Source organism: Desmodus rotundus, chromosome 5 (assembly GCF_022682495.2).
Source record: "Desmodus rotundus isolate HL8 chromosome 5, HLdesRot8A.1, whole genome shotgun sequence".
NCBI lineage: Eukaryota > Metazoa > Chordata > Mammalia > Chiroptera > Phyllostomidae > Desmodus > Desmodus rotundus.
This window is the reverse complement of record NC_071391.1, coordinates 30,952,858-30,980,500: the sequence shown is the minus strand read 5'-3', so window position 1 is coordinate 30,980,500 and position 27,643 is coordinate 30,952,858. Positions and strand designations below refer to the sequence as shown.

General features: G+C 43.5%; 1 protein-coding gene across 2 annotated transcripts in view; it reads left to right on the top strand.

Moving 5' to 3' along the window:
* Nucleotides 1-27,643, top strand: part of NELL1 (neural EGFL like 1) — a 716,398-nt gene that overhangs the window by 76,341 nt on the left and 612,414 nt on the right. For both annotated transcript variants that reach the window (XM_024558788.4, XM_024558787.4), the window contains exon 4: nt 19,087-19,257. In XM_024558788.4, coding sequence (XP_024414556.2) covers nt 19,087-19,257 — 171 coding nt within the window. The remainder of the gene's footprint in view (nt 1-19,086; nt 19,258-27,643) is intronic.

Below are 27,643 nucleotides of genomic sequence, written 5' to 3'. Positions count from 1 at the left end.
AGAAAGTGGTGTGGTTCTGAAAGATAAACTTGGCTTAAGTGACTTCAGTCTGCTGCAATGGGCACAATACGTTAAAAACATGTAAGGTCTTCATGCCACACAGTGCCAACAGTCTTTCGTGTGTCTTTGCTGGTGCCAGCAACTTCATGTCCTTCACGGCATCCGAGATGCAGTGTCATGGGCCAGAAAGATTATTGTGAATGTGATAGAAATCTTGGGTCCATCACTTAGTCGATCTTAGTTAGGTAGCTTTATATTTTCTAACGTTTGCTTCATCATATATAAACGAGGTATCTAATATCTTTCCTGTGGGCTTACACTGGGGATTTGAGACAATGTCTGGCCCATAGTAGGCACTCAATAATTGGGTGTTGTTCTTGTTATTATTATTATTTAGCCACTGTGCTTTCTGTTGTCAGCCAAAAGGGCATGCATTAAATTTTTCTTAATGTCTTTCTTATCAATTTGTTCTTTATTTCCATGTCTCTGGCAGTGACCAGAGTGGGGGGGTGGTGGGGAGGGGGATAATGGGGAAAGAAGGGGAAGGGTCAAGTCAAGGAACATGAGTAATGGACCCATGGACAAAGACAATGGAGGGGGAGGGATTGAGTGTGGGAGGTGGGGGGTGGGTAGGGGATGGGAGAGTAATGGGGGAAAAATGGGGACAGCTGTTATTGACCAACAATAAAAAAAAGTCTTTCTTGTTTTACTTTGCATGTTCTGTTCTTGTATTATCTATTAAAATCATTCAGGTTTGAAATCTGGTCTCTACATTTAATTTGCAAACACTAGAGACCCAGAAAAGAACTAATGATAGGAATAATAATAATAATAATGTTTGTCCTTATCTTTGTGACTAATGAGCCCTTCACCTAGCTTACTTCCAAAGCTTAGAATAGAGGCCTTGTGCCTCCTCATGTCATGCCTTGAGGTGAGGGCTTCGTGGAACTATTTTGGGGTCCCTCTTCCCCAGTAATTGGTTCCTGCCTTCTCCATGCCCTCGGGCCTTCCCTACTCTCAGACACCTACCTGATCTCAGGGTGGGAGAATGCTTAATTTCTTTCTCTTGCTGTCTTTATACTTTTCTTATATTTTTTCCCCAGAAAGTTACTACCAGTTTTAGTGGCTCATTTTCTAGCTGTTCTTCTTAAGGTTTTACTTTGCTGCTACTGTGTGACAGGTGGAAGGTGGGTTTGACAGTTGGAATCAGGGTGACTTTATGGCTTCCCTTGATTTATTGGAAGAATGATCCAGTGCCTGAGGGAGATGAGGAGAGGCCACGAACCAAGGTCTTGTTGAGAAAAAACACATTCAAGAGACAATGTCTGGAGGATCCAGCCTCTCCTTTTTCCCAAGTACAAAAAAATGTTACAGATTTTCCCATTGAGATGTAAACACTGGTGTGGCCTCTTGGGCTCTGCCTTTTGGGCAAAACAGTAATTTATTTTACACCTTTTTCTCCTGATCTAATTTGAGACTTGAGGGAAGTTGCAGAAATGGTACAGAGAGTTCTGGTATGTCCCTCACCTAGTTTCCTCTGACGTTAACATCTCACGTAACCACAGGAACATTAAAAAAGCAGGAAATTAACATTGCTGCAGGACTCTGAATCAAATTACACATCTTATTTTAATTTCGCCAGTTTCTCCTCTCATATCCTTTCTTTCCTGTTGTAAGATCCTGTCCAGGATGGCACATTGCATTTAGTTACTGTTTCCCCTTGGTCTCCAAAAATGTGACAGGTCCTCCGACTTTCCTTGTCCTTCATGACTGACACTGTTGAAGGGTATGAAGGGTACTGACCGGTTATGTTACAGAATGTCCCTCAACTTGAGTTTCTGACACTTTTTGTGGTTAAGTTATTATGCATTTTTGGGGTCATGTTAACCTTGATCACTTGGTTAAAGTGGAGCCTGGCAGTTTACTATAAAATTTTTTTTTCTTTTTTTAAAAACATTTATTTATTTTTAGACAGATGAGAAGGGAAGGAGAATGAGAGGGACAGAAACATCAATGTGTGCTTGCCTCTCACACGCCCCCCACTGGGGACATGGCCCACAACCCAGGCATGTGCCCTGACTGGGAATTGAACCAGTGACCCTTTGGTTTGCAGGTTGGCGCTCAATCCACTGAGCCACACTAGCCAGGGCTATTTTTATTTTTGTTGTCATAGGAGGCAGTAATTGATAGAGGTCTTTTTCAAGCCTCAAAGGAGAGGCTGCCTTTGAATCATTGACATGACAAGGTGTGTTGTTGACCTGTTTGTGCAAGAAGGAATAGGACAGGGAGTAACACAAGGTCTTATCTTAACCCCATTGCACTCCCCAACCTCATCTTCACCTCGCTTATCTAACTTCCTCATGATTTAAGCAGGCCAGCAGAATTTCTTCTTACATTTCATTGTAAGGTCTGTTAGAGGATATTCTTAGCAGGAAAAATAGTTTTCCTAGGCCTCCTGGTGTAATGGGAAAGGGAGGAACTCTTCGTAAGAATGCATTTCCAGGGTAGGTAGGGATATATTTTATGTGACTGTGAAATTCCTGGTAGGGAAAGCAATTATGTCTTCATCTTTTAGGTGATTTGACTTTTGAAGTTTTCTTGGCATTTGAAAGCAATTGCCCAGCAAACTTCTGGTTGCAGAGAAAGTTTTAGTCATGGTTTCAGACTCCAAGAACTTAGAGTAAGTCTCTGATCTCCTTCTTGGCATTCTTCTCCAAGAGCAGAGAAGTGTACCTCTGGAATGCCTCCTGATATCCAGTGAATTTCACCTCCAGTCCAGCCTGCACATCTCAACAGCCATACTCATCTCCTTAGACCTAGATACCAATAGCGTGGCCCACAGGCTGCCAACAGCATCACCCGGGGCTTGTTAGAAATGCAATGTGGTAGAACCCAGCCCAGATCTACTGAATTGGAACCTACACGTTAACAAGGTGCCACACGTGCCCCTGGAAGTCTGTGAAGCACTTTGACAAAACACTGCTTTCACAGTGGCTCACCCTCCCAGATGCTTGCTTGGTCTGAGCTCATCAGAGATTAAGGTAAAAGCAGCTTCAGGATGGTGATGGGCAGGAAGCTTCTTCAGCCCTTAGCAGCCACGGTGGGGATGGGGAACACAAAGGCATTCTGGCAGTGCACTAAAACCGAATGAATTGTGAAGTCCACTAGTGTTCCTGGAAGGTGAAAGGATTCTGGCTACAACAGCTTCCTAAGGTTTTATTGAATGGGAGAGGCAGCCCTGAAGTCTGGAGCCACTTCATGTCCCTTGTCGGAGATGAAGCTTAGATGCTCTGAGCTTGCCCAGAATGAATTATTCTAAAATCAATTTACCTAACAGACAGTTGACTTAATGGTGATTTCCCCTAATAGTACTACTGACATAAAATTCATGTTTGTGAAATTCATAACAATTTCATGTGATAGGAAGGTAAATTGGTTTTAGTCAAATTTGGTTTTAGATAAAGCTCCTCTAGGCAAATCTTTCACTTATGTTAGTCCTAGGTAAATTAATTTTAGATGAATTCACCTGATCCAGGTGTCTACTTTCTAGGAGGGGGTAGGGGATTCAGAATAGGTGGTGGCAATAACTTCATCATGGAAATGTTTAGTCATTTCTACTGGCAGTGATCTTGGCAAATGAGGAGGCTTTGCAATGGCAAGTGACTAGCTGGGGACTCGCTACACTTGTCTTCTTAACAGCCTGCTTTGGGAGTTAACATACATCACCTGTTGGGTGTCTTTACTATGAACAAATGTTACCTCCTGGGCCCATCTGGGCCATTCTAGGCTCTTTCCTAAGTACAGTTCTTTTCAGTAACCCCCAATGTTCATGAGAGATGCTTGATAATGCATTTACTCCATGCTTATTATCCAGGTTGTCTTTTTTCAGGATGACTTAAGCTGGTTTGGATTTGTCACAGAACCATGTTCATTTCCTTCCAACACTTGTCTGTTTCCAACTGTACATTTAGTAGTGTGATTATATTGCTAATGCCTGTCTCTGCATGGAGTGCAAGCTCTGTGAACATGTGGGCCATGTCTGTTTTTGCTTATGATTGCAACTTCAGAGCTTAGCTTAGGGCCTAGCATACAGTAGAGGTTTAATCATTATTTTTGGAATAAATGAATGAGTATATTAATGATGCTGTGGTTTTTTTATTAACAGTAATAAATTATATATGGCACATCTCACAGCTTATTGTTATACATCAAACTACTTTGACACTGAACTAGAGAATCATTGTCAAAAATAAAAGTTCCTCATGAAAGCAACATTTAAATAATGATAATAATTATCGTTGGTCTTTATTGAGTTCTTACAGCAATCCAGTTATGATATGTACTTTACATACTATATAGCTCACTATATGTGTTAGTGAGAGTTCAGCCGTTCCAATGGGAGCAGTCGGGAACACTAGACTGTGTTTCCAAAGGCACTCACTCTCAGCCTCCAGTTCTGTGGAACTATCAGCACCACGGACAGAGGCAGGCTCTGTCTGGGTTCTGTTCAGTGTCACTTAGGTATTTCCAGCACAGGGTGGCTGTCCTTTCACAATGCACCTCTGCCATGATATCAGCCTTTCCAGGGACTCTGAGTCTGGGTGGCAGTTTCAGTTACGGGCAGGTGCGTCTGTGTGCTGCGCATGGTCTTTCATATGAGAGTCTGGCTTGGGCATCGTTGTCCTGGCTTTGTCTTTAGTCAACCCATGTGACTTGGTTCCTTCACCTGCTAAATGAAGATAATGGTAGCTCCCATTCATGGAATTGTTCCAGGACTTCACTGAAATATTGTACATGAAGTGCTTATGAAGCTGGCATGTAGTGAGAACTTGACAAAGGTTAGTAATTTTTATGAATAGTATATTATTTAAATGGTATTTTTACTAAATTACTGTCTTGATGAGGAACTTTTATTTTCTACCAGAGTGAATCTCAACTTCAATGTGAAATCAGTTTGATGTATCACAGTCAGCTGTGAGGTGTGCTGTATATAATTTATTACTGTTAATAAAAACCAGGGATTTAATAATGTATTAATTTATTCCATAAATAATAATTGAGTCTCTACTATATTCTAGGCCCTGAAGATGCAATGATGTACAAAAACATACATGGTTTATATATTTAAAGAGCTTGCAATCAGTGGGAGAGACAGACCTTAAGAAAATGACTGAAATCTATAATTAGAAGCAAGATAAGTACTGGGGAGGAAAGTAACATCATCCCATGAAAAATCCTGGGTGGGGGAGGAGTGATCATAACAGTGAAGTCTTCCTGGGAGGTGACATTGGAGGTGAGTGAAGGATGAGTAGAAGTTCACTAGGTAAAGAACGGGATTAAAGTGCTCTAGATAGCAGGGGCGGAATGTGCAAGTGTGTTGTGGTGGGAGGGAGCGTGGTGTGTTTGAAGATTTGAAAGAAGGTTGATGTGCAGAGAACAAAGTGGAGAGAGAGTTCATGAAGTGAAGCTGGAAAGATGGACAGGGGCCAGAGCATGTGGGTTCTTGATGGCCATGTTTAAGAATTCTAGTCTTAAGCTCTATGGCAATGAGAACTCATTGATGGATTGTAAGCTTGAGGGTAGGACGTAGCTGGAAGGATGGATGTCACGGTTGGGTTTTTGTTTTAAAAAGTTGACTTTGGCTGTAAAATGGACTGGAGGGGAACAGAGTGGGTTGAAGTAGACCAGTTTGGAGGGCATACAATTGCTAGTAAGAGAGGATGGTGGTTAGGGAAGGATGGCTGCAGTAGAGGAAGTGAGGAGAAAATGGATAGAGTAGATAACCTAGGAGCAGAAGCAATAGGGCTTGCTGATGGGCTGCACATCAGCCACAGGGGAGAGAGAAGTATCAGAGGCAATGCTCAGGGTTCCGGCTTTCACCTTAATAGAGAATATCATGATTAAGGACTGGGTTTTGGAGGAAAGATCAGGAGTTAATATCTTTTTAAAAATATGCTTATTGATTTTAGAGAAAGAGAAACATTAATAGAGAAATGTTAATGAGCTACCTCCCACACATGCCCCACCCTGGGGATTGAACCCTCAGCCTTTTGGTGTATAGGATAACATTCCACCCAAATGAGTCACTCCAGCCAGGGCTGGGGTTACATTTTGAGTTTACTGAATATGAAGGATCCAAGTGGAGTTGTTGAGTAGAGAGTTGACTATTCAAGTATACAGCTCAGAGGACAGGTCTAGACTGGAGATACGAATTTGTGATTCATTTATGGAAGAAAGTACCTCAATAGAGTGGAGTCAGAGTGCCTTAGAGCACTGACTTGATGTGCTTTCTGAGAGGAGGGAGAAAGGACCAGAGTTAGAGGTAACGCACCAATAATTTTGACACCTACGCGAGTGTTTCTTGTCTGCGAAGGTGCCTATTTATCTTCACAGGAAATGGCTTGAGAAATAACAAAGCTGTAGGAAAAGGGCCGCCTGTCAGAGATTGGTCCTATCTTAGCCCTTTGTGTCTATTCCCTAGCTCCTCAGCTCTCCTCATTGAGGAGGTGCTGTTCATACCTGCTCTTCTTTTCTGTTTCCTGAGAATGCCAGACACATTTCTCCTTCCATGTCCTTCCTCCCACTTCCCCCCCCACCGAAGCACCTTCCTCATCCCTCTCCCTTCATCTAAATAGTTCTGCTATAGCTACCTCCTTGTGGAAACTTCCCTGGATTGCAATTCAAGAATGGCTTTTCTCCCCCTTTCTTTAAAGGTCAGGCTTGTAATGTTGTCTGTTTTTCTGTCATTTTTGTTTTACCTCATCAAGTGATACAATTTATGTAAATTCCTTGAAGGAAGGCATGTATAGCAAAGGTCTTTCACTACTCTGGGCTTGTTACTTACGTACCTTACCAGTCGGTGCCTTTCCTTGTATGTGGTTTTCAGTCTTGCTTTCCCAGTATGCAAGCCTGGAGTGGCCTTGAGAAAAATGGGCCTTTAACTAGTTGCAATCGGATGTGGGCTCTAACGAAGTAAGTGACTTTAGTTTTGCATGAGAGAATACGTATTAAGTGATCCTGGAAACTGTAAGGATAAAGAGGAAGCTGTTTGTAAGAAAGATCTCTTGTTACATTAAGTGAAAAGAGAAAAGTGTAGACTATGAGGCTGCTGTGCTACCGTCTGTGTTAGAAAGGTAGGGAAAAGGAATATTTTCCTATTACTTTTATAGCATAAAAACCTCTGGAAGAAAGGATAGTGTATCAAATTATGTGGAAATACTTGGACATCTTTATGCCAAAAAGGAAATTTGATAAAGACCATATACCTTTCACAAAAATTTACTCAACATGGATCATAAACCTGAATGTAAATTGCAAAACTATAAAATTTCTAGAAAGAAACATAGAAAATTTATATGACCTTGGGTTTGGTGATGAGTTTTTATATACAACACCGAGAGTATGATTTATGAAAGAAAAATTGATAAATTAGATTTTACTAAACAAAAACCTGCTCTGCAAAAAACATGATTAAGAGAATAAAAAATCAAGTCACAGATTGGAGAAACATTTGTAAAACACATATCTGGCAAGGAATTTAGATCCAAAATATACAAAAAACTCTTGGAACTCAATAGTAAGTAAACAAACCACCCAAGTTAAAAATAGATAAAACATCCAAACAGACACTTCACCAAAGAGGATACATAAATGACAAACATATAAAAAGATGCTCATTACTTATCATTAAGGAAATACAAATTTAATGAGATACCATTACATACTTAGATTAGATGATTAGAATGGCTAAACCACACCCCCCTCCAAAAAAACACCCACAAACACCAGATACTACCAACTGCTGGTGAGGCTACACAGCAAAGCTTGTCTATTGCCTGTGGGAATGTAACATAGCACAGCCTCTATGGACGAAAGTTTGACCGTTTTGTTCCAAAGCTAAATGTAGTCTTACTATACAATCCAGTACTCATACTACTAGAAATTCACCCAGTTTATTTAAAAACCTTTTTTGCACAAACCTGTACACAAATTTTATTAAGCATCTTTATACATAATCACCCCAAAACAGGAAGTGACCAAAATACCCTTCAACAGATCAATGGGTAAGCAAACTGTGGTACATTTATACACTGGCAAGCTATTCATACTAGCTTTAAAAAGGAGTGAACTTTCAAGCCACTTGGAGACCTGAATGAACCCTAAATGCGAATAAGGCTTTCCTTCCAAAGAGGGTGGTGTGGAAAGAAAGGAGGGGAGGGGAAACCGCGGCAGAACACCTGACAAGCACTACCTCCGCCAGCCAGGTCAACGCCAAGATTAATGTCAACGCTGTTGTTGGTAGTATGTAGCCTTGATATAACATTATGACAATTGTACTTTACCTCTGTGGCCTTCCTTCCCAAAACCTACAACCCACGTCCAAGCGTGAGAAAAACAGACAAATCCCAACTGGGGAAATTCTACAAAATACCTTGTCTGTACTTCTCAAAATCCTCAAGGTCATAAAAAAATACAAGTCAAATCTGAACTATTACAATTATAAGGAGTCTAATGAGATTTTGCAACAGAATCTAATGTAGTATCCTGGATGGGACCTGTAGAACAGTAACAGGAGACTAAGGTAATCTGACTGAAGTATTGACTTTAGTTAACAGTAATGTGTCGGTTTGGTTCATTAACTGCGATCATTGTACCACATGAATGTGAGATGTTAATAATAGGGCAAAATGACTGGCGTGTGTGAGAATTCTCAGTACTACTTTTGCAGTTTTTCTGAAAAGCTAAAGCTATTCCAAAAAAACTTATTAACAAAACACTACAAGGATTACCAGTGGAACTAGTAACAGCAGTTGCCTGTGAGAGGCACTGGGTTCTGGGAAGATGGAACACAGGATGGGAAGAATTTTCACTGAGCATTTTAAAGATACATTAATTCAGCTTTGGACATGGATAGAAAAATTTTAATGAAGTGAAGCAAACCAAAGACTTTATAATTCTTGTGTGGGAACAATAATATTCATTCTTTTTAAGTCTTTAGTGAAACTTAGGAAGAAGTGTGGAAAGCGCTCTATGGGTGCTGGCCCTAACTACAACTCCTACTATGATTTTGGTTCCTATTTCTTAAGTCTTGATATATAGGAACATCTTAATTTGAGTTACTGGGTATCTGGAGCTCGACCCTAGGCTTAAGGCAAGATGTAGTTTTGTGATTCTAAGCTCCATTCCCTCTGCTGGGTTTGCTTAATAAATATTTATATTCCACTGTATTTGGAGGCCTTCACAGTCAAAACCTAATGAGCCATTCTCTCCTTTATTCCAGTACACGAGCTCATTGTTGGTTGCTTTTATTTTAAATTTCTTCTCCCAATTAAAATTTTTTTCTATCTCAACTTTCCAAAGTTCCACGCTTTTTCTCTGTGCTCTCGGTATCTGGGGAAGTTAGACATAGCCTTTTCTTCAGCGAGAACAGCACGGCTGCATTGGGCTATTTAAGACCGTAATGGAACTGTTTCAAACAAGTATAAAGAACCTTATTTTTACATTTCATTTAACAGGGAATGTTTTAGTTTCAACAACAGTGGCAGTTTGTTATTGCTCTCACCATGGATCTCTCACTAGACCTTTGCAAAGAGGCCTGAGTGCAGAACTAATACGTAAGTTTACAGCTGGAAATAAAATCTTCAGGAAAAGTCTGAACAAGGGAAAAGGGGAGGCAGAGAAATACCTCTTCCTGAGAAAAGGCAGCATCACACCTCTGTGAGGCTGTTCCGTTCCATGTATGCAGAAAGAAATAGGTAGGGGTATCATAATCACCAGTTATAATCACAGATGTTATGTCATTTCTCCCCTCAAAAGAAGCCCGTGAAGAGTGGAGGCTTTGGGAAACGGTATTTCCATCCTCACAGTGACTCAGTGGCTGAGGTAGGGATCGTGCATGGGTTAGCAGGACTCTGAAGCCCTGTTTACCGGCGTATTTGTTCTTCTGGCTTATTCTTTTTCTACTACATCATCCTACTCCAAAAGAAGGAAAAAGATGTTGGGAGTAATGGAAGTTTGTTCAAGTCAATTAGGACATCCCCCTAATGTAGTCAAATAACTCTGTAGGGCGGGCAGAGAACTTGGAGCCAGAAACCAGATACGATAATCTGATTTATAAAAGGACCCCTGAGGTGGTCACTGCCGTGAAGTCCAAGGCTAAGGTGTTGGGACCTGACACAAGGAACACAATGGATCGTGCCAAAGATACCAGTGTATTCCTTTGGTGTTTATTTCTGTTTTTAAAAAATCCTCACCCGAGGGTGTGTTTAATGATTTGAGAGAGAAGGAAAGAGAGAGGGGGAGAGAGAGGGAGGGAGGCAGAGAGGCAGAGAGGGAGGACGAGGGAGAGAGAGAGAAACACTGATGTGAGAAACTTTGATTGCTTGTCTCCTGTACGGGCTCCTAGCGGGGGTTGAACGTGCTGCCTTTTGGTGTACTGCCTGGCACTGCGACCAGCTGAGCCACCCGGGCAGAGCTGGCATTTATTCATCTAAATAGCTACAGAAATCCGTGCATTTTAAAAGATGTGATTTATTGATATTGTTTAGGTTGCGTTATTTGGGCAGAATTCCATTTCTGATGTTAGAAGAAAATGCGTACTTCTAAGTCTGTGGGGCTATACATAGAAAACTGGCACTTGGAGGCTTGCCCATTCAGCCAATGACCTCAGGCATTTAGTAGGGACATTTCTGAGCTACAGTATACATTTTTCAAGGTGAAAACATGTATACGTGAACTTAAACTGTTCCAATTTCTGTTGATGTGTCACAAACCATGCCCATGTTCATTGTGCTTATAGATTCTGTGGGACAGGAATTTGGCTAGCGTCCAGAGGGATGGCCAGTCTGTATTCCACAGTGTCTGTGGTTTCAGCTGGGAGGACTGTCTGGAGTTGTATTTGCTCCTGTGTCTGGTTTTCACTGGTGGTGGGCTGGGATACCAGCTGGGGCTGCCAAGCAGAGCACCTGTGTGCAGCCTCGCCAGTGTGGGCTAGGCTTCCTTACAGCCTGGTGGTCTCAGCGTAGTCAGGCTTCTTACTGTGACTGAGAGCTACAAGCTCCAGCATTCTGGCAAACAAGACAGAAACTGCATTACACTTTATGACCCAGCCTTGGAAGTCACTAAGCATTACTTTTGTTTTAAATGCACTGACAAGACCACCTAAATTTAAGATTTAGGGGGGAATAGATTCCACTTTTCAGTTGGAAGAATGTCAAGATTACATTGCAGAAGGGTGTGTGAGATGGGAAACGATTTGGGTATTTTTGGAAAATACCATTTGCCAAACGGAGGATTAGTCCATGCAAGGCAGGTTATCTGTCAGACACAAGACAGGATGTGACTGTATTCATGCCTTCTGCCATTTCTTTCTATTTATAGTCTAGCATTGGCTTTATGTCCATGGTTACTCCCCAGTTTTTGCCTGAGTTTCATGTTCCTGCAACTCTCTTAACCTCTAAATCTAAGAACCTCTAAATCTCTGTGGGTTATTTCATTAGATGTGTTTAGTCCAAGTTCAGTGTTGGTCTGTGTGAGGAATGGTGTTTGCTTCATACAGTTACTTAAGGACCCAGGTTTATTTCATTTGATGACACCGCCATTCACTAAAGCCTAAGAACCCTCTACTGGACTCTTCCCAGCTGGCCTGCATAAGGCACAGCCTCTCCTAACTATCTAGCCTTGGTCATGCACATAATGTCTGCTCATGTTTTGTTGGTGACAACTAGTCGTGTTTTATGTGTGCCCAGGGAGCAGGGCAGGGCGTGAGTATTTGCTCCGTCCACCACATCTGCCATCTCCTGTCCTCTGTCCCCCAGGCTGCGAAGGGGCCTGGGACCTGAGCATTGTCAGAAGAGTCAAGGGTGGAATGAAACTAACTGACCAACCAGTTATTCAGTTTCTTTTCAAGTTTATCAGTTTGCAGAGTAATACAGGAATTTAGACAGGAGCTGAATTGTGGATATTATTTAGTTCTGATGTTTCAGACTGTTTTTGTAAGTGGATCTCTTTTTTTTAAAAAAATATATTTATTGATTATGCTATTACAGTTGTCCCATTTCCCACCCCCCTCACTCCACTCCATCCTGCCCACCCCCTCCCTCCCACATTCCCCCCCTATAGTTCATGTCCATGGGTCATACTTATAAGTTCTTTGGCTTCTACATTTCCTACACTATTCTTACCCTCCCCCTGTCTATTTTCCACCTATCATTTATGCTACTTATTCTCTGTACCCTTCCCCCCTCTCCCCCTCCCACTCCCTTACTGACAACTCTCCCTGTGATCTCCATCTCTATGGTTCTGTTCCTGTTCTAGTTGTTTGCCTAGTTTGCTCTTGTTTTGGTTTTAGGTGTGGTCATTAATAACTGTGAGTTTGCTGTCATTTTTACTGTTCATATTTTTTATCTTCTTTTTCTTAGGTAAGTCCCTTTAACATTTCATATAATAAGGGCTTGGTGATGATGAACTTCTTTAACTTGACCTTATCTGAGAAGCACTTTATCTTCCCTTCCATTCTAAATGATAGCTTTGCTGGATACAGTAATCTTGGATGTAGGTCCTTGCCTTTCATGACTTGGAATACTTCTTGCCAGCCCCTTCTTGCCTGTAAGGTCTCTTTGGAGAAATCAGCTGACAGTCTTATGGGAAGTCCTTTGTAGGTAACTGTCTCCTTTTGCTGCTTCTAAGATTCTCTCCTTCTGTTTCATCTTAGGTAATGTAATTATGATGTGCCTTGGTGTGTTCCTCCTTGGGTCCAGCTTCTTTGGGACTCTCTGAGCTTCCTGGACTTCCTGGAAGTCTATTTCCTTTGCCAGATGAGGGAGGTTCTCCTTCATTATTTGTTCAAATAAGTTTTCAATTTTTTGTTCTTCCTCTTCTCCTTCTGGCACCCCTATAATTCGGATGTTGGAAAGTTTCAAGATGTCCTGGAGGTTCCTAAGCCCCTCCTCATTTTTCTGAATTCTTGTTTCTTCATTCTTTTCTGGTTGGATGTTTCTTTCTTCCTTCTGGTCCACAGCGTTGATTTGAGTCCCAGTTTCCTTCGCATCACTATTGGTTCCCTGTACATTTTCCTTTGTCTGTCTTAGCATAGGCTTCATTTTTTCATCTGGTTTTTGAACAAATTCAACCAATTCTGTGAGCGTCTTGATAACCAGTGTTTTGAACTGCGCATCTGATAGGTTGGCCCTCTCTTCCTCGCTTAGTTGTATTTTTTCTGGAGCTTTGAAGTGTTCTGTCATTTGGGCCATTTTTTTTTGTCTTGTCGGGTCTGTTACTTAAAGGGGCGGAGCCTCAGGTGTTCCCCGGGGTGGGGTAACGCTGGTCACTGCGCTGTGACACTGTATGTGGGGGAGGGGTTGAGAGGGAGCAATGGCGCCCACTCCACTCTCCACCGGACCTCAATCTTTCACTCCACTACCCACAATCAATCTGGGCCCCTCTGGTGCTGGTTCCCGAGTGGGTGGGCTTGTGCACACCCTAGGCCCCTGTGGGTCTCTCCAACGACCTCTCCTGTGAGGCTGGGAGTCTCTCCTGCTGCTGCCCCAACCCCCACAGGCGTTTTCAATCAGAGGTTTGAGGCTTTATTTCCTGGAGCTGGAGCCCTGGGTTGCGGGTCTGCTTCACTCCCCGCTGTTTGTCCAGTTTATCTGTGCGCGAATGTGGGGCCACAGGGTCTGCCAGTTGTCAGACCTCCGTCCCGTTCTTCCCACACTCCTTCAGTCTCAGTCCTGCCATGGCAACACGAGTCCTCTCCACCCCGGCTGCCCGTCTCCGACCCTCCTACCTGTCTGGGTGAATGTTTATTTTTTATTTCCTTGGTGTCGGACTTCCTTGCCGTTTCGATTTTCTGTCAGTTCTGGTTGTGCGAGGAGGCGCAGTGTGTCCACCTACGCCACCATCTTGGTTCTCCCAAGTGGATCTCTTTTATTCAAATGAGATCTTACAGGGAAACTCCAACTTATAGAACAGATGAGAGTGAAGCTTCTCTCCTGCCCCGGTCTTTTTCCTGTCTTAGACTTTAAGGCCCTTCCAAGGAATTCCAGGGCATTGTGGGTCAGATCTATAAACTGTTTTTAACAGACAGGAGAAACTGAGGCACAGAGAGGCAGGGGCATATTTGCTAAAGGTTTCATGGATGTCTGTAAACAGGTTTAAGGTTGAAATCAAGTCTTGGTATACTGGGGTCAGTGCTCTATGTATTTACTTAAAAATTGTGTCATTGATTTTTTTTTTTTTTCCAGTAAGCATAGTCCATGAGGCCACCGACCTGAGGTCGGGCACAGTATATCCTCCTGGGGTTCTTGGTGCCTTCTCTTCACTGTCCCAGCAGTGGGCAGTCCCGTTGATTCTGGATGGGGTCTGCCTAGCACTGAAGCAAGGGCTTAGGTTTCCCAACACTTAGGTATGTAAACACAGGGAGCATTTTGTGTGAAGGCACTTGCAGTGTTAGATGATGGGAAGGTTAGCATAAGTGTTAGGATGCACGCATAGTTACGCACGGACCAGAGAAAGTGTCTTTATCCTGGATGCTGAAGTTAAGGGGGACATTGTTCATTTTACCAGCCCTAGAGCATGGGGACCAATGTGGGGAAGCACCTGAAAAGAGGAGTAAGGCAGAATCCTCGTTCAGGGTGGCCTCATGGTGTAGGTCGGGGAGAGAAGTATAAAGCTGGGGGTGTTTGGTCTGAAAAAGAGAGCTTAGTAATGAATATTATTGCTGCTTTCAAGTGTTTGCAGGATGAACAGGCTTTTCTGGGAGCCCAGGCACTTCGTTGGAACATCACACATGGCTGAGGTCCAAGGCTAAGGGGAGAGATGCTGCTCACACAGTCTGGCTGGTGATTTTATCCCTTATCCAGCTGCTCCCCCCCAATTCTGAGAAGACCCCAAAGCACTTGAGGCCTGAAGAGAGAGGACTGGTCAGGCCAGAGAGCTCACTGGGCACTTGCGTTCAGTCACTCCCAGGCTCTTCCACTCTCTGGGAGCACCACAGGGCTCTTACCTCCTCACAGCATCGCTTATGCCTCCCTCTTCATGAGTGGCCCACAGGGAAGTAGAGCCACACCTGGTGTGCTCCACAGCAGCGCTCCTTAAACTCTAAAGTGCACAGGGCCCATCAAGGGCCTTCTTCAAACGCAGATTCTGATTCAAGTAGGTCATGGTGGGGGCCCTGGAATTAGAATTTCTATGGGTGGTGATGATGCTCAGCCAGGGACTATACTTCAGATGACAAGGTTCTGCTACAAATCCCAAGTCTTCCCTCCATCTTCTACCCAAAGCCATCAGGCAAATGACCACCTCTCTCCAAGTTGCTCTTGGGACTCAGTCTCACATCTCCATTAGCAGAGAGTTACTGCTTGGAAATATTGCATTGTTCCCCTTCTAGCACTCATGAAACAATTTTATCCAGGTAAAACTCAGCCATCTTAATGCCTTTGTCATTTCCAGGACCAATTTAGCAATCATCTACATTTAAAAAAAAATTAAAAAATGCATCCTTTGGCCCTGGCCAGGTGGCTCAGTTGGTTGGAGCATTGTCCCATACACCAAAATGTTGTGGGTTCAATTCCCGGTCAGGATATATACCTAGGCTGTGCATTTGATCCCTAGTCAGGGCAGGTACAGGAGGCAACCGATCGACATTTCTCCCCCATCCCCCTTCCTTCCTCTCTCACTAAAATCAATAAACATGTCCTCAAGTGAGGATTAAAAAAACAAAAAATATCCTTACACCATCCCGATTTTCATCTCAGTTGTTTAACATACAACACTTTTTGAATATGTGTGTGATGCTGTCAGAAACTTGACTCAGAGACGCAAGTATCCCTCTGCCTAACCATAGAGAAAGGTTCTTTTCCCATAGCTGTGCATTTGTGATTACCCCAAAGTGATCATTTGCCCTAAGGCTTTGTAAAGTGATCTTTAAAAGATCTGTTTGTGCAGATGACAGGATACTCTGTGTCGAGAACCCTAAAGATTCCACCAAAAATCTGCTAGAAGCCATGCATGAGTTCCGTAAAGTGGCATGATACAAAGCAAATGTCCCGAAGTCCGTTGCATTTTCATACATCAGTAGTGATCTGTCAGAAGGGGAAGCTAAGGAAGCAGTCCCATTTACTATTGCAACAACCACCACACAGGTGTGGGAGGAGTAGGAGAGGGTAAAGCGGGGGAAATGCTGATGGAAGGAGACTTGACTTGGGTGGTGAACATCCTACAATAATTATAGATGATGTGTTGTATTATTGTGCGCCTGAAACCTATATAATTTTATTTAACCAATGTCACCCCAATAAATTCAATAAAAATTTTAAAAAAGATCTGTTTGTAATACATTGAGCGCTTGTTCACTGAGGACGTGACCCTGGGAATAATAATTAAATCTGGTGAGACGTATCTGCCTCTTTTTATTTTTTTTTAAGTGATTCCATCAGGTGATCTCTCTGAGCATTTCTCCTTGTCATTTATTTTTGTTTTTATTTTGCTTTATTCATTGTCATTTATTGAAGTCCCTTCAAGGTCATGTTTTTTCCCCCAGTAGAAGCTTATTGGTCAAAATAAAGTAGTTGAGGGATTTCTTATTATGTGTTAATCTTGTTAAGGTCTCAAAGTTTAAAAATACGCTGGTTTTTCTTTCGAGGAGCCGTGTTGTCTTGGGCAAGGTATTACTATCTCCGATCGTTTGTGAATTCAGCTGTAACACAGGGAGAATATACCTACTTTGAAGAAAATAAATGATAATATTTATGAAAGCACATGGCCCATTGCTGGCACATGGCAGTTAGTTATGAAATGCCTCCCATTCCTTTCTCTTAGGCCCGTTTCTAGCTTTTTATGAGAGAGACAAATATTTTATTTCCTTTTCCACTCATCTCAAAGCATCTTGAGAGCAGGATTTCTGTTTAAATCCTTTTTCAGTCCTTCATTATGTGTTCAGTAACATCTTGAATGCATTAATGAATGACCAGATAATCTCCAAAGTCTTTTTGACCTTTGGAAGTCTGATTGTTTGATTCTTCTAATGTCCTAGCTGCTTAGAAGAAATCGGGAGGATTCTCTCAAAATGAATGTCTTCTATGTTAAGGGATTTCTTCTTTTGCAGTCTTATAAAATATGTATTATATTTATTATTACTAATAAGTACGTATGTGGGCCCAGGAACCTGCTGCAATAGTGTAAGTACTTGGAGTTGTGGAAAAATGTAATTGTATCATACATTATGTAATAAAATCATAGAATCATACACCAAAACCGTAAGTAAGCTCTTCAGTGTGTGACCTCGGGCCTGCTTCTTTGCCTCGTGCAGATGCGGTGGGTCAGAGGCTGGACTTGACTCCACTTCCCCTGGCACTGCTCTCTTGGGAAGATCCCCGTGAAAGAGCAAGAAATACGCCTTTTTCTCTGACATGAGATTTGGGAGTCATGAATAATAGAGGCTGAGTTTCATGATATATTCATTTCGGTTCTCACAGAGGATGCATTTCATGTTTTAGATTAAATACGGTCTGGTCGGTGGGTCAGGCCAGCTCAGTGGATGAGAGGAGAAGCAGTAGGTCCTTCCAAGTCTGGGGATTGAACCTGGTTCCCTGTGTAGGTGAGTCGTCTTTGAGTTGTTTATATGAATGCGTTGCTGGGACATAGTTGCCAGTTGAGACCATCTTTGCTACTTGGTCATCCTGCCTCTGAGACAGGCAGAGAACTGATAGAAAGGACATAGGCCGTCAGGTGAAGACCTGAGTTTAAATCCTGATTTGGGTATGTGGACCAGTTCCAGAATCTCAGTTTTTTGCTAATGGAGAAGGGGTAATAATGTCAGTCTTGTAGGTTTTGGAGGGTGATGAATTATTCTGTGGGAGAGGCCTGGTGCACTGCCTGACATTTCCTGATGGCGAAATCAGGCCCGGGGTGAGAACATGTTTCAGGAGAGGCACGGGGGACTCAGGGGCTCTGCCACTCATGAGAGGCTCAGCCCCGGGCGTGTCTGAGGAGTGTCCCAAAGCTGCCGGCTGCACTTGGTGACTGAAGTGCAGACCACAGGGGTGGCGCTAAGAGTTTTTCATGGATCTGGAAACATGATAACAATCTGGGGAAGGAAAGAACTCAGTTGCATGTTTTATTCTATGAGGATTTGTAATTCTGGTCTGTATGTGAATGGTTCGAAGGTTTCCTCCCCCACTCTTCCAGGAAGTGTTGTCCACTTACAGCTTTCTGTGCAGGGGATGTTTAAAAAAAAAAAAAAAGGCCTTACTATTCTCTTTGCTCTCTTCACTCTGACAGTGTAATCCCTGATATCCACCATGACTTCTGTTTTTCTTTAATTCTTGAAAAATTAAAAATGGCAGCAATAAACATAACAATAAACCCACTCCACATGAATGGCCTGTTTTTGGGACAATAGATAGAAGGTTCTGAACTGCTTTTTTTTTTTAATTTTAATTTTGTATTGTTATTCAATTACAGTTGTGTGCCTTTTCTCCCCATCCCTCCACCCCACCCCAGCTGAACCCCCCTCCCTCCCCCACCTCCACCCTCCCCCTTGGTTTTGTCCATGTGTCCTTTATAGTAGTTCCTGTAATCCCCTCTCCTCACTACCCCCTCCCCACTCCCCCCTGCCCATTGTTAGATTGTTCTTAACTTCAATGTCTCTGGTTATATTTTGTTTCCTTTTTTCTTCTATTTATTATGTTCCAGTTAAAGGTGAGATCATATGGTATTTGTCCCTCACCGTCTGGCTTATTTCACTTAACATAATGCTCTCCAGTTCCATCCATGCTGTTGCAAAGGGTATAAGCTCCTTCTTTTAAGAACTTAAGAGACACTGCACAGCAATTTGCTAATTAGCTTGTGGCCAGTCACCTCGCAGTGAATCAGTTAATGTCCGTTTCAGAGGCCCAGGGTGTCCCCCAAGGGCCCTTGGGGGAATTGAGCTCCACGTGGTACATTTGATTTTGGGTTGCAGCACTCTGTGTCATATTTCAGTAACTTGAGCTTCTGAGAAACCTAGTGGTAAGCTAGTAAGCAGCGAGCACTGATGATACCTGTGATGTGCAGAAGGAAAATAAATTTTTGCTGCTTCCCACACAGCTATTTTGAACTGGAGAGCAGTGGTCTGAGGGATGAGATTCGGTATCACTATATACATGACGGGAAGCCCAGGACAGAGGCACTTCCGTACCGGATGGCAGATGGGCGGTGGCACAAGGTCGCTCTGTCAGTCAGCGCCTCTCACCTTCTCCTCCACATCGACTGCAACAGGTACGTCTTTGCCTTTGATCTTTCGTGATCTGTCCTGGAAATTGAGCCATTGGGAAAGGGGAGAAACCAAGCCCCTTGCTGGGAAACAGAATCCAAGGGGCCCTCATTGTAATTTAACCTGCCGAATGGGCCATTAGGCATGCTGGAATGACCCACTGTAATGCACTGAGAAAACAGCTCATTAAGATGAAACAGTATCCTGTGGTTAGGAACAAATGCACAAAAGGTTGATTGCAGATTGGGGAATATTAAGTGCCCCTTGGTGTACTCCAGGCACCGTCTGAAATTCCATGGAACTGTGGTCACAGTTAACTATGATATATCGTCGTTGAGTTCGTTTCACTCGAAAGCGAATCAGTCAGTCTACCTTCGAACGAATCTGAGTAACCTGTGCTACTGAAGCGGCTAATTCTATTTCACTTCATCAGGCACAGCTTGGCTTAAATATCTTCTCCAAATGGAGACTTTTGAAGAGGCTGATTTTGAATCTTTTGGAATTGATACCATCTGTTCTCTGGAGGAATGAGCCTTTCGGCTTGTTGGAGGATGGCAGGTCCATTTGTGAGGTCTGGGGGCGTTTCACAGGAGGTGGTGGGTTGGGGTGTGAGGGCGATACTGGCCCCCAGGTCTGTCGTTAGAGTCCAGTTTGCTGCCAGCTGAAAAAAGGAGACTCAGGTTCTCAGCTGGGTCCTTTGCGGCTGGACAGCTGGGTGATGGCGGTCAAGGGGGTGTTTGATCCCTCCAGAACGCAATGACAGTCCTTATGGATAGGGATCTGGGTCCTATTACTGAGGCGTTTTTGCACTGTAAGCACTGCCTGGGAATTGTTTGTTCTCATTAATGGTAATAGCAAAGTGGAAATGACTGTTCAGCCACAGGACTTCTCCCTTGGGCCCAGAATAAAGAATAGGCATGCTGGGGACAGCCTCCCTTCTGGACCCCAACGGAAGGAGGGGTAGGCCAAGGTCAGTTAGCTCCGGACTACATTTCTGATGAGATAGTTCGTGCGCTTGCCATCCTGGCTCTGTAGTCTCTGTTGGAAGAGGACCTGGGAGGGCAAAGAACAGAAACTAGTGTCAATGTTAAGGGAGGTTTCACCATGTTCAAGTGTGTCGTGGTCCATTTTGATGTCCCCTATTTAAGGTACTTTCTGGATTTCTGAAGAGTTGCCCAGATATAATATGTGTGCATGGACAGAGTTTCCATAGAAACCACTGGCTTTCTACCCTGCAGTCCTGGGCTTGGCAGCTGCAGTGAAGGCAGCCTCAAGCCGCTGTCTTCATTTATTTCCATCTTCAAGAGCTATCGTCTCCTTCAGCTCCCTAGAACTTCAGGCGCTCTTGCTCCCCCTGCCGCCACCTGCATGCTGCCCAATGGGAGAGCAGAGGAAGGGCTGTGCATGTCCTCCTGTGCTGTAGGCCAGAGAGAGGCCCTGAAGCCCTAGTTTAGCATCAGTAATTCCCAGTGGAGGAGTTCTGGAGACACTGCTGTTTTCTTGCTATGCAATTTTTTGCTTCCTCCTTCCAAAAGTTTTATCTCCCTCCCCCCAATATTCTTTTCTCTGGAGAAGAGGAAAAGAGGAGGATGTGTCTTTGCTAATCTAAGGTTTCATGACTTCACCCATTCTCTGGTCCCTGTGAGAGCTCCCATCCTCAGCCACCTGTTTGCTGTGTGAATTTGGGCAAGTTAATTTCTTTGCATCTCAGTTTTTTAACTTGTAAACTGGGAATAATAATAATACTAATATATACTCATAGATGAGAATGTTAAATGATATAATCCATTGACGGTGCTTAGGGTGATGCTTGGCCTTTGGTGGTTAATACATGGTGGTGGTTGTTATTATGATTATTTATTCTGTGTCTGTGGTGCCTTTTTGTCTCCAAACTTGCGTCCACTGCATGTCCTTCTTGGCTATGTCAACCTCTCTCTCTGGAAGGTGGGAGTGAGGATGGGAGAGCTGGAATCCACAATGTTCTCTAGGGTTAGCCCTATTTATAAAGAATGGACTGAGGCAATTCTGAATAGTCCTTCCCTTCTTTAGAAATTTTTCGTACTTTTGTTCATGGCATAACATGTTGTTTTTTTTGTGTCACATCTTAGAGCGAAAAATAAAGTTGCTGCCAGCTGATGATTCATGGACCCAAACACACATGAGTTTCTTAGATAGGTCAGGGGAGAGAAAGGCCTGGAACAATGGGGCTACAGGAGAGGTAAATCTTGATTTCGGTGTAGCAGAAGTCTAGAAACATAGCTCCCGAACCTGACTGCACGTAAGAATTACTTGGAAACAGAAGAAAATGTATGGGCGACCAGGCCCCATCTGACCTACTGGATCGGACCCTGAGGGTTGGAACCTGAGGAGGTCTATTTGTAGCAAGCTTTCCATGTAGTTTTTATGCAGCCAGTCTAGACTTGGTGCATGGACTGGAGGGGGAGAAGCTGGAGGAGAGGCTGGGCTGCAAGTAATAAGTGGGGGACCCTGGGAGACTAAGTACCTGAAGCAGACTTCCAGTAAGGAGGAGGAAAAGATTAAGGAGAGGGTAGTGTCTAGGGCGTCAAACAAACTTTTCTTCTTCACAAATTTCTTCTGGCCAGCACTAGCTGATTCGGTGGTGGAAGCTCAGGCTTACTTATCGAGGTACTGATCTACTACTTCTTATCCAGGCCCCCCTCCCAAGAGAAGGGATTTCACAACTCTGTAAGCTGTGCATCCCATCCCATCGTGAGATTCTTACTTTTTGATTCCTTTTACCTTTAGCATTATATTATCTTATTTTTCTCAACTTGTCACCCACAAGAGTTCTGCTGGTTAGGTGATCAATGGTGATGCGATAGATAACATTTATTGAGTGTTGATTGTGCTGGCAGGCACAGTGCTAATTAAGCACTTTACATAATTCATTCATCCCACACTCAATGCTGTTGTTTTTCTCATTTTAAAATGATGGAACTGAGGTTGCATTATATGTCTGCAATCCCGCTGCCAATAGGCGGCAGTGCTACGGTTCGAACCCGAGTCTGACCCATGAGTGTCTGCTCTAGCTAAGAGGCTATTCAGCCCAACAGTGGGGACCATTGGCCCTGGACTTAGAACTCAGAGGGAAGGCAAGAGCCTGGTGCAGTGTGAACAGTTTGCTCCTTTCTAGTATTTTCCTCTCACATGTTTTATATTGCTTATCTTTGGAATTGTCTGGTAAGATGTCGAGTGTTATTAACGGAACACATTGCATTGGCATTGGGGGTGTGAAGGGACCTGCATTTATTGGGCATCTACTGTAGGCCAGGTAATGTGCTAGGCTTGATATTCCTTAGGCCAGCCCTGTGGGGACAATTTCATTAGACTCAGATTTGGAATTAGAAAGGCTCAGAGAAGATAAGTAGCTTGGTCCCAATCATATTATGTAATAAGTAAAACTTTGAACCGGGATCTAACTCCCAAACCTTAGCCTTCCCAGCCCTCCACACTACCTGTGTAGTTCATGTACACTTCCCAGGACAGAGTCATAACCACACCAGGGAGTCTTCCCAGGGGGAGGTGCAGAAGGTGCAGGGGCTATACAAACATTTACCAGCAGCTAGAGCGATTTCCCAGGCCATCCCATTGCTCCAAGGAACTCCAAATGTGGTGGGATTTTCTACCTTTTTTAGGTTAGAATTGAGAAGCAGAGCCTTTTCAGACCTGATTACACAAACTGTCAAAGGCAAGCGACTGCTATTTTCATTGGCAGTTTAACGCTTTCTGCTTGCTTCTGAGACTTACACCTTTCTTTCTGCTTCAACTGCTTAGCTGGGCTTAGTTAGAAGCTCCCAAAGTGTGGGTAGCAGCTTACCTCATGTTTGAAACAGGAAAGGGATCATCTGATTGGGCGACCAGACTGCCTTGGCTTTTTCTCCAGCTGCCTTTACATCAGTATTTGTCAACGAAGCCTGAATGAGGCCTCCCTCAGATTCCCCCACCTCTCCATTCTCAGCTCACCCTGCAGCCTGTCCCCATCACTCAAAAGCCCAGAGGCCACTGACACGTGGCATTCAGTGCCTAAGTGTCATTTCTCATTCCCTACAAAAGGCATTTCCTTCTCTTTATTTGGTAACTTTTAATTATTCATCCACCCATCATATTAAGGCATGGGACACACTATCCCTGCCCAGCTGTAGAGGATACAAAGAATTCTTGCCACCACAAAGCTCATGGCTTACTCATTCAGTCATTGTAAATTCTGAAGCCACCGGGCCGCCACCATGATTGGCCCTGGTCCCTGGATCCAGAGAAAGCAGGGACTGAGCCTTGTGAACAGGCTGATTTGACAACTCGTAATAGCAGCTGAACAGTGGAAAGAACTACAAAACGTCACGCTCAGCATCTTGGTCTTGAGGTGACAGTGGAGCTGAGCATTTCAACAGCGAGGGAATGGACTCAAAAATGTCCCTAGGTCTTTCCACTGCTCAGCTGCTATTACGAGCTGTCAAATCACAGCAATAAAATAATGTAAAAAATGTTTTCTGGTCAAATGGTACATTTATCTAGCCTTTGTCCCTCACATTCTGCAATATGCAGGTGCCCTTGCCCTGAGCCAACCTCTTGCCTCCCTGCTGGAAAAAATTCTCTTACACAGTCACATTGCAACAGAGACCCAACACTTGCCTCTTTTGTTCAGACTGTGCAAGTGTGCACAGCACACACGTGCACGTGGACGCGTGGGTGCCTATACACACACCTCTGCAGTTTGACAGGAGGTTAACCCAATGATTGTAGTCTAGACAATAAGCAGATTTAGGTTTTACTTTTAACGCACGCTGTTTATCCACTGCAGAGCACACTCACGTTTGCATATGGCTGATCTTGAAGAGCACGCAGAATCAGAAAAATAAACTTACTGCAGATCGTTGAACATGTCAGTAATTCAAGGCTTCTGTCTAGTGTTTCAGAGTAACTCCAAGGTGTGAGCATCTGTTTCTATCTCTGGTTTTTGTTATAAGTATTGTGATATGGCATCTTCCTTTCCAGAGAGCTCCTAGAGCATTTACAAACATCATCTTATTAGATGTCTCATTCCTTAAAGTAGTTAAGCTATATGTATATAATGTACTGCATCGATTTTACACAAACATTTTCGCTTACAGCCAGGAGAGGGAAATTAAGAAAGGACTGTCAAAGTTATAGCTTCCAAGAGAGCCAGGCCAAGACTCTCGTCCTCCCTTCCCCCTACTGATATATTATTCCCTTCACAAACAGGAACACATGCACAAAACTCATCATCAAAATGAGCTAAAGTTAAATTGAGAAGCCAATGTATGCCTCATGTCCAACCACCCCAGCAGCTTCAGACTCTCCAGGAAGAGATGACAAGTGAGTTAGGAAGATAAGACATACCCATGTGTGAATGTGGGTAACAGTACGACGCAATGTATAAGAGATCGTAAGGAAATGCAGGATGGATCGCTGGAGTCCTGGTAGAGACCGTGAAGTCTGGGAGATCACAGAAGAGGAGCTTCAGGGGATGTGGAGTGGCATTTTAATTTCTTGCCATCCCGGGTGAGAATGCATGACAATTGCTGCAGCTTTACAGTTCTGCTGCTGTGTGATTTCATTCTGTACCAGTCACAGGAGAATCAGACTTGGAGTGACGTTCATGTTGTAAGTACTACAAAGCCAGTCATGGTGTCGGTGGGAGACGAGTGTGAATGGGTGAGTGGTATCAAGTTGGCAGTGAGGGGAAGCCTGCAGGGCGGGATGGAGGAGGAAGTGTGAGCGGGGAGGGCAGGGAACGAAGAGCTCTTCTCCATGTGACCAGGCACATGAGCTCTCTGATTTAGCCTGGCCTGAAATGAATACTGGGCATTTCTCTTGCCTGTGCCTTTTATATAATGGGATCTACAGGCAGTGATGCAGGAGTGTGAAATCAGGGAATCTAGGTCTTAAATTTTTATTCCTTCACTCATTCATGCCAGGATCTGTGCTTGCATCTGTAAAATGGGAGTGGTAGTAACTTTTTTAACCATATGGTTGTTGTATGAATGTAGCGAGAGTCAGTAAAATCCTCAGAAAATTTCAAGCTCCAATATAAACATCATGAAGTACTAGACATATACTGGCATACAGGAAGAGGTTAGAATATCATATTGAAAGTGGGTTCAACGGAGTCAAATTTTCACCTATATAAAATACAGTGACTTCAACTGAGTCCAATTTTCAGCCGTATGAAAGCAGTGGCTGATGGTCCATGGATCAGGACCTGGTTGTAACGTGGACCCATGGTGCCGTGTAGGGTGTGAAGCCGGTCATGTCCCTGAACTTATTCTGACTGCCAAATCCTAGGCTAGGTTCTCCAATAGTTTGTCATTTAGTTCTGCGGTGGGCAATGCAGCACAATGGTGCACAGTTTTTATGCCAACAGAGTCCTTTGAAAATGTAAAACTGAACCTGATGGGGAAGAAAATACCCCCTCCAATGCGATAAGATCGACTGGTGATCCTGTCAGTCCTTGAGAACGTGGCCTGGCCTCTTCCCCTTTTTATTCTTGTGGGAAAGGAGGTTCAGAAATTTAATTTTCCCTCCTGAACTCGTGAACCAAAATCATCACAGATTTTATGAGGGGATATTTTACTGAGTGAGGAAAGTCATTTGCCATAATTTCCTGCGTCTCCTAAATAAAATAGATACGATTTCCTTCTCTACTTTGAAATTCTGGCTTTTAGCACAAAAATGTTCTTGGCAGAAAACTTGAGCTGGAAGAAATTGTTAAATTTGTATGTCCCTGGGAAAGTTGTTCACTCTCTCTGGGCCTTAGCTCTCTAGGTATACAATAAGGGGCTTGGACTAGGTGATTTTTCTGTCTCCTTCCAGCTGTGACCTGGGTATCTCTCTCTAGTTTGCTTAATGAGATGCTTATATAGAGGACATAGGGCTTTTTTATTATCGTCGTCATCATCATCATCATCATCATCATTATTACCTTCAAGACCATGGACAGCAACTCAGCTCTCCCTCTTCCCAGGGTCACTGTTGGAGTAGACCAGCAGGGGGTTTGAATCATTTGAATTGATCTGTGGGTAGACAGTGCAACATGCTTCCACGGTGAGCAAAGACTACTTACCCTAGACGGCCATTCTTTCTCACTTGCCAACCTCCTTGCTGGAGTAGATGCCAAGCCAAATATGCATTTTGGATGCTAAGTGATGTTGGTGTCTTGTTCTTCCCACCCTGTGCTCTTTATTTCTTCCAGTGTTCTCTGCCCCAGACACGTGACAGTGGACAGCCTCTGGGAGGGGTGGGGTTGGGTGGGGCGTGCAGGCTGCCCTGGCCATGGGGGCTTTGGTAGTTTGCTGACCTACAAGATAGGGCAGTGTACTGCAGCCAGCAGGTGATGGATAGTTGTGCTGTCGAAAACCGTAACACGTTCTCTGAATGGGGAAAAAGACTGCTGCCAAACTGCAGGGACATAAATAATGGGAGAGAAGGAATCTAAAGGTCTAGGTGGCCAGTGTAATACATTTAAAGTTGTAGATCCTTTGGCAAAGCAGAGAGTGGCTGCTTAATCATTACGCCAGCCTAGACATTGCTGTGTCGGACGTCTCATTCTGCTGAACCCCGCTCCCTCCACTTCTGCCCTTGCTGTGGGCCCTGTGGGTTACTTATTCCAACCTCATTAGGTGGGTTTCGAGTTTAACTTTGCCCTGCCTTCTAATGACAGCAGTAGAAGACTTATTTCTAATTGTATCTTTTCAAGAACCTTTACCTTTTCCTTTTGTTCCCTGGTGGGTTCCCTTTGGTTCAGTGTGGGCTCGATGGCAGGGAGAGGTAGGAGGTCATAGGATTCATTGAAGTGCATGATGAGAGAGAGTGGCCTGCATCCCTCCCCCTCAGCCTGTACTCCCAGGCTTTCAAAGTTGCAAATGGAAAGGGCCGAAAAGAAACGCAATGTAATCTTCCCTGTGTATGGGAGTTTGTTGGCTACCTGAGTCCATGAGCAGATTAACAAGAAGGCATCTTACGGCATACATGGAACCCAAGATAAATTAGAATAGAGAGGAAAATAAGACTTCATTTCCAGCTCCTAGTGATTTCATCTACAGGCCTTCAGACACATTTTCAATTGTATTGTACTGTGTGGACAGGGGCCTACGCAGGATGAATGGAAGAGAAATAGGTGACAAGAGAAATAAATGTTTTCTTGGAGGAAAAAAATCAGTGCTAGCATCTTTATTGTTGTAATTTTACTCTGTCCTTTTTGATGGATATGCATGGCTATTTCTTTTAAAAAGGAAAGCAAGGAGAGCAAATAAAAAGTCAACCAGAACAATACATGTTATAGAACTCTAGTTTTAAAAAAATGTGCATTTGTATATTAGTCATCTCTGTTTCTTTATGCCTCACTCGTTAGAA